Source organism: Vigna unguiculata, chromosome 11, assembly GCF_004118075.2.
Source record: "Vigna unguiculata cultivar IT97K-499-35 chromosome 11, ASM411807v1, whole genome shotgun sequence".
Lineage (NCBI taxonomy): Eukaryota > Viridiplantae > Streptophyta > Magnoliopsida > Fabales > Fabaceae > Vigna > Vigna unguiculata.
In genome coordinates, this window is record NC_040289.1 from 12,640,397 (window position 1) to 12,648,158 (window position 7,762).

General features: G+C 30.8%; 1 protein-coding gene across 1 annotated transcript; it reads left to right on the plus strand.

Moving 5' to 3' along the window:
- The first annotated feature begins 2,725 nt into the window (after positions 1-2,725).
- On the plus strand, positions 2,726-5,148 carry LOC114170586 (protein CUP-SHAPED COTYLEDON 2-like). The gene is made up of 3 exons (XM_028056095.1): positions 2,726-3,074; positions 3,307-3,590; positions 4,282-5,148. The coding sequence occupies exons 1-3, from the start codon at positions 2,870-2,872 to the stop codon at positions 4,885-4,887; spliced, it is 1,095 nt and encodes a 364-aa protein (XP_027911896.1). The 5' UTR covers positions 2,726-2,869; the 3' UTR covers positions 4,888-5,148.
- Positions 5,149-7,762: the final 2,614 nt, after the last annotated feature.

Here is a 7,762-nt window from a genome sequence, read left to right on the forward strand (position 1 = left end):
TATTAAAACGGTTTAGTTCTTATATTAAGTATAATTGTATTATCAATATTGAGACACAATAGTATTCCTTTTAACACACTTTTAGTTATTTGTTAACATTATTAGAAATTATTCAAAGTTTTAGTGAAGATTGTTAAATGATATTTGAAATCTATGCATAATCTTAACGTTTTCTTAATAAATTTGAACTAATGATATATTTTGAAATATGTATTAAAGAATATTTTGCTAAAATCTCTTATCAAGGAATTGAAACATAAATTTCATAATTAACGATATTTAATAAAGCCTTTTTAAATATTTTCTAACATATCTTATTCTTTTAAGATTAACTGGTTTACATAGACTGCTTGATTTATTTCATTCTAAAGAAATCGTTGTTTATCATAAAAGAAATCGTTTCGACATTTTTAATAACAGTCAAAAGTAAGTTTTTAAGCTACCAATCATTTTACCATAATGATATTAATGCACATAAAGAAAGAATAGACAAGCCTTCAGTACTATAAAATGAAAAAAATAAGGTCGGCAAAACCTATGACCACCCTAGTCCCTAAGAACCAATCTTGAAAAAAAAAATCCAAAAAGCTTATAAGACAGCCATCAATAATTTTTGGTCCTGTATAGATTTGTAAGAACAGACAGGAAGAAAATATAAAAATTCACTAAAATTAAAAGCCTTATTCATTTAAGAAAAAAAATAAGAAACTATTTTTGGTGAAGAAAAACTTTTATTCTAAAAAGGTTGGGGGAAAGACTATTTTTTTAGGTTTAATCATGTATTTAGTAACTAAATTTGTGGATTTTGTCTCTATCAAGAATCATATATAAATTTCATCTTTTTATGAACGAATGTATACATGACATTCTCGACAGTCAATACAGTAAACGATGTTTCTCATCTATTATGAATTTTTATATATCTAAAATATTTTCCATTTTAATTCATTGTACAATGTTGTTTATCACATCATAAACCGTGTTGGTTATCGAGAATGTTCTTCATTCATTTATAAGGTGTAAGAATTGATAAGAATGAAATCCAAACTTGAAAATTTATTAACTAAAAACATAATTAAATCATAATTTTATATTAAAAGGAAAGTAAATAATATGGAAAATTTTTAATGTTCGTTGAAATTAACTTTTTAATTGGTAGGATTTTTATATTTACTTTTATTTTCTCTTGTAAACACTAAAATGAGTTTAGAAAACAGAAAATGACGTTTTTTATTCATCTGAATAATATTTATATCTTTCACTTTATTTCAATTACTGATTATTTTTACTTATTTTTTCTCATTGCCCTATTCATTTAAATAAAAGTATGAATGCAACATAAAAGGGCACAACACTTAATCATGCCTAAAAGTGTTCTATGCTGTGACAAAATCACTTCAAAAGACAATTAAAAATACGAAATTATATGCATTGATGTAGCAAATTCAATATCTACTTCTAGCTAGAGAGATACCATAACTCTGGTACACAATTGACCAAGCACCTAGAAACACAAATAATTATCTGTGTATCACAGAAGAAAATTAAATATAGAATAGACTTTGAAAAGGAATATGTGATCGTGAAGGTTGTGACCAAGAGGGTACCAAAATTTGCGGAAAAAGAGAGAGAAAACTCATCCAAATATTTACAACTTTTAACTTTAAGTTTAATAGTTATAAAATTATTAAGACTGGGACTTTTATCATGATTATTATAAATATTAATAAATTTATCACATACATTAGTTTGTGATTGAAAGATAAAGTATATATATAATACATAATCTATTTCTCTCTAGGTAAATTTATTGTGAAAAAAAAATCATTTTAGTATATAATACATAATCAATTTCTCTTTAGGTAAAATTATCGTCTTTAAATTAAATTTATATTATACATATTTTGTTTCTATATTTTATAAAAATCATGTAAAATATTTTCTCTAGTAAATCACACAAATTTTTCATATGATAAAGGAAATTTCACAAAAAATACTTCATAATACATTATGTATAAATTTAGTTTATGGAGGAAACTATTTAACCTATTTTATTTTGAATTAAGCATAAGAAAAAGAATTAAATACAAGCTTTTCAGAATTTTAATGAATAAATGTTTACAAAAATTGATTATGGAAGACGACAAATATGAAACGTGTAGCTAAGAATTGATATGGGAAAGAATGAAGGAGGTTAATTTTTTGTTTCTGCATTCTTGTAATAATTTAATTTTATAAATATATGTTTTACAGTTCTCATACCTATATAGAATACAACTACTTTCTGCTGCTCCTTGTAACTCACTGACAGAGGAATACCTGCACACTTCCTCACACACGCACGCATACTCAAAGCAGAGCCTCAGAAACCACTCCCTCCTACGCATCACTCTCTCTCTCTAGCCCTGTACAATTGTGAGATATGATAAGGACGCTAGCGGAGTGTGAAGACACATCTCAACAAAAGGACACTACTCGATCAAAAACATTTAAATATAAAAATATTCAAATATACTACTCACTTTGTTATTTTCATTTTACCTTTTTCCCTCTGCCACGCGATAAATCAACTCCTCAACAAAAAAACAAAAAGAAAAAGAAAGAGAAAAACCACACACCCCACGATGCAATAAAGCTTTTCTCTCTTTTCCTTGCTACTTAGCATTTCCTATATAATGAAGAGCCATGATGTGTTTGAATCCAACATTCCCATTCTAATGATCATTTTCCTTCTTTGAGAAAGATTGCGCCTTTTCTTTTCTCTCTTTCTCTTTGTGTCTTTGCCTTATCTTCTTCTCCTCGTTTATTAACTTCCTCGTCTTTTCTTGTTCCTCCTTTTCTTCTTATCTTTTTTCTTCTGCATGCTCCCATGGATAGTGGCTACTACAATCACCACCACCTCCCTCACCTCGACAACACCAACGAACCACATTTACCTCCTGGCTTCAGGTTCCACCCCACAGACGAGGAACTCATCACATACTACCTCCTCAAGAAGGTTCTAGACAGTTCCTTCACTGGCCGAGCCATAGTTGAAGTCGACCTCAACAAGTGCGAACCATGGGAGCTTCCTGGTAACTACTAAACTAAACAAAACACAAAACCCTCATCATGTCTTGTTTTGTTACCATGTTGTAGTCCCACGTTGTAATAAGACAAACATAATATATGAAAGTGAGAAACAGTAGTTAGACATGAACATAAGATTTTGATAACCTAAGATTGTATTGTTTTCTGTCATTGTTGTTGTTGTTGATGATGATGTTGGTGATGTCGGTGGTGATGGTGGTGTTTTTTTGATGGCAGAGAAAGCGAAGATGGGTGAGAAGGAATGGTACTTTTATAGCCTTCGTGACCGGAAGTACCCAACTGGGTTACGCACCAACAGGGCCACGGAGGCTGGTTATTGGAAAGCCACCGGAAAAGACAGAGAGATCTATAGCTCCAAAACCTGTTCCCTCGTTGGGATGAAGAAAACCCTGGTTTTCTATAGAGGAAGAGCTCCAAAGGGTGAAAAGAGTAACTGGGTCATGCATGAGTATCGTTTAGAAGGCAAATTCGCTTATCACTACCTCTCCAGAAGCTCCAAGGTAACCATCTTCATCATCGTTATTCTCAAACACTTCTTCACTTAACCGGACTTCATTTGTTGCTTTCGTGGTTTTTCATTTTTTTTTTGTTTCGGAATTTCGGTTCACGATTGGACTTCATAGTACATGGTTTCTGAGTTTCACAAATACTATAAACCTGTGGTTCTACTACCTAGCCAACGGTTATTACCCTCTAGTGCAAAAGCACGTCCCTTAGCATGAACAAGCTACACCACATGGGGAATATAACTATTATGATAACAAGGTATAATCATCAGAAAGGGCACAGCAATTTAGCCACTTTTTACCCTGAGTGCTGTTAGAAGCATAAGATCTGAATCCTGTTTCTTGATCTTCTTGTTGAAACATTCTGCAGCACTCTATATAACAGTTACTTGTTTATTAATAGACAAGAAACGTTAGAATCACACTTTTGAACTAATTTATTTGCAACCTTCTTATCCAATAATAACAAATTGCGAGTATCATTAGAAAAAACATAGTTTATCATTATGATGAAATTTATTAATCATGTAAGATTTACGACTATGTTAAAAGATTTATATAGTGTTTGTTAAGGAAAACTGTGAACAGACATTGATTTTTTTTTATTCCTTATACGCTAGAGCATTTTCGTTGATTGATTAATCAAAGGGCTAATTTTTTTTCTTCATTTTTTGAAATGTGGAAGGATGAGTGGGTGATATCGCGTGTGTTTCAGAAGAACAACACCGGCGGTGCCTCCACTGTGTCAGCCGCCGCAGCCACCGGCAGTTCGAAGAAAACAAGAATGAGCACATCGAACGCAAGCAGCAACATGAGCCTCTGCCCCGAACCGGGTTCACCCTCTTCCATTTACCTCCCGCCGCTTCTAGAATCTTCTCCTTACGCCGCCAGCGGCAGCGCCGCCGCAACGTTCAACGACCGCGAAAACTACTCCTTCGAAAGTGCCGCCGCCACCGCCGCCAACCAAAGGGAGCACGTGTCCTGTTTCTCCACCATGTCCGCCGACGCTGCCGCCTTCAACCACCTCGCTCTGCCGCCGGAACCGCCGCTCGACCCTTTCTCCCGGTTTCACAGGAACAACATTGGAGTATCCGCCTTCCCATGTCTGAGGTCCTTGCACGAGAACCTTAACCTCCCCTTCTTTTTCCCTCCCGTGGTCCACGGCGGTTCTGACGTAGGAAATTTTACCGCCGTGGCAAACTTGCCGGCGCCGGAGGATCCGAGGGTGGCTGACGGCAGTTCTGGCATGCCGGTTGTACCGTCCGAATTGGACTGCATGTGGGGCTATTGATTATGTTTTTGCGTTGACCATCATGAATGTTACTTTATTAGGCTTTGAATATTTCCTTAGGCTAGTAATCTATGGTTTTATTATTGGATCGAACTTTGCAAGGGTTGTTGATTGTGATTGTTAGAGTGGTTTTGGTATTGCGGTTGGGTTGCATTTAGGTTAAGAACTTACCAGGGTTCAATGATTTAATGACACTGCGAGTTAGTTAAATTTTGTGGTGAACTTTTTGAAATTTATTGCGTGAATGCAACTAGATTTTTCTTTGCGTGTGGTTTTGGCTATGATTTACCGTTTTCCACTTTTACCTCTTCTTACATAGGTTTTCACAGTATGTTTAATTTCGTTGCATCCTTGGTTTTCTCAAACTTGTATTTCTGGGTTGTTCCAAAACATGTTTCAGACAAATATGCTAATCTGAAACCAAATTTTTATAGAAGAAATTTACAAATTAAATATACATTAAATTATATTTTTAAATTTTAGTTACTTTGAATTTGAATTAAATTTAAATTTACTTTCCAATTACTCTGGTCACTAAGTATTTAAACTTAGATTCCACTGATTCAATAATATTCAAATAAAAATTTCTTTCTTTTCTAGTTTTCTTGAATGCTATATAAATATGCTTCTCCAGACTAAATTATAAAAATGTGCTAATGTAGGTTTAAACTGTTTTTGCAAATTCAATTTTAAAAATTAAAATCTATATTGTAATAAGAATGTTTCAATCTAATTTAAAATGCAAATAAATTAAAACAAAGCTCTAGAAAATAATTTTCATCTCTAACATTCATCTTCATTTCGGGTGGATCACACATTTTATCTTTAAAATGTATTTTAGTTTTACGCATTTTATCATTAAAATACAAGTTAGTCCATATGTGTACGGACTATATTACATTTCAAAGATAATAATAATAATAATAATAATTTATAAGGACCTACTTAAACAAATAATGAATGTGAAAGAAAAATAAATCACTTTTAAGCACTTTTTATTGATATTTAAGGACTAATGAAAAATATACGCAGATTCAAAAATCATTCATCCAAAGCTATTATAGAAATCACTTAATTATTTGAAAACCATGACACGTTTCAATTTAATAAAATTTTTAAATAAATTAGAACAAAGTTCTGATCTCTACGCAGCATTTCTAAATGTAATTTAAAGTCTGTATTTTACTATTAAAATACAAGTCCTAATTATATTTTAATAATAATATGTAAATACCTATTGAAACAAAATGAAGAACGACAAACGTTGTTTGTAACAACATTTTATTAACATTTAACGATTTACTAGAAAGTATAAAAACATCATTCGGCCAAAAATATTATACTACCATCCCTGAATTGTTTGGAAAAAATAATATACTACAAATGTTAAAAGGAATTATGACGCTAAAATAAAATTATCAAATAGTAATCAATTTTATCAGTAAAAAAATAAGTTTAGAGGCTAATTTAAAAATCAATTTCTTAATTAGAAACTAAATCAGAGACTAAGTTTTTTAGTGGTCAAAACCTTGATAGCTAATATCGATGACCAATTTAGACACCAATTGATAATAAAAACTATTTTAGTGACCAATTTAGTGATCAATTAAATGTTTTTGAAACTATTTTAATTACCAATAATTTTTAGTTCATAAATTGACATCTAATTTGCTCATTTTATTGACTAATTATTTTTTGTCACAAAAATTAATCATTATTAAAAAAATTTCTTAAGTTACGTCAAAAGTGTAAACAATATCTTTTCACTTGCCTAGGCCACAACGAATTATTGAATAAAAGCTTACACTTATGCAAATATTTGGGAGGTTGTATTAAACAGTAAATTTTCATTTTATTCATGTTTACAAAATTACTTCGCATGATGATATAAAAAGTAAGAATTATTTTTATCAATAGAAAAAAAATAACACCAATAAATATGAACACAATTTATATAAAAAATTGACACCAGCCAACATGAACACATAGTCTAATTCATAATATGAAATTTGTTTTCATTTATATTCTATTTAAATTGATAGAATCTTTAATTGATCTCTAATTGACATGAAACTTGTAATAAAATTAAAGACAATAAATTTATGTTTTTCTTTGATGTGGTACTTAACATATTTATACGGTGTTCAACATCATGAGTTTATAGACTTTCTTTTTTTATATGATACAAGTTTGATCTCTACATATCACATACTTAAAATTTTTTAATACTATAAATTGATCAAAATCACTAAAAACAAGTTGAGAAAGAAGAAAGGGTTCTCTGAATTATTTGAGTTGCTTCTGATATGAAATAGACCCTTGTACATATTGCCTTGCCTTTGTGTTTCACTGTTTGAGACATGTACCTTTATCCCTTTTTTTAATATATGAAATACACTCGCTTTCACACTTATGGATCGATATTACTTGAACTTTTGCTATTAGTTTATGTACGAAATTCACATTAAATTCTTTATATTATTTGGTACGTGTTTGGGAAGAATTTAATAACATGGATGAAGTACTATCTCTCCGCGTTTGACATAAAAAATGGAATTCTCAGAAGCTACTTGTAACACCTTCCATAGTTCCATTGGACATGTCGCACAAGCAAACATGCCATAAGTACTTTTAAATTTGGATGTTGTTAGGAGTTATATCTAGTGTTAAAAAAATGTCACATGTGATGGAATTTGACTAAAATAAATAAATAACAAATTTGTCTAAGTTTTGACTTCTAAAATATATTCAATATATATCTTTACAATTTTGTAATTAAAGTTTCATGACTTTATTTTTAATTTTAAGTAACACTTTAATTCAATGAAATATTTATGAATTATTTTTTACTTCAACTTTTACCGAGAGATGGAGT

Excerpts from the sequence above, each read along its gene's own strand:
- LOC114170586 (XM_028056095.1), top strand. The coding sequence starts at position 2,870 with ATGGATAGTGGCTACTACAATCACCACCACCTCCCTCACCTCGACAAC. Across the intron at positions 3,075-3,306 it reads CGAACCATGGGAGCTTCCTG|AGAAAGCGAAGATGGGTGAG; the intron begins GTAACTACTAAA and ends TTTTGATGGCAG. Across the intron at positions 3,591-4,281 it reads ACCTCTCCAGAAGCTCCAAG|GATGAGTGGGTGATATCGCG; the intron begins GTAACCATCTTC and ends GAAATGTGGAAG.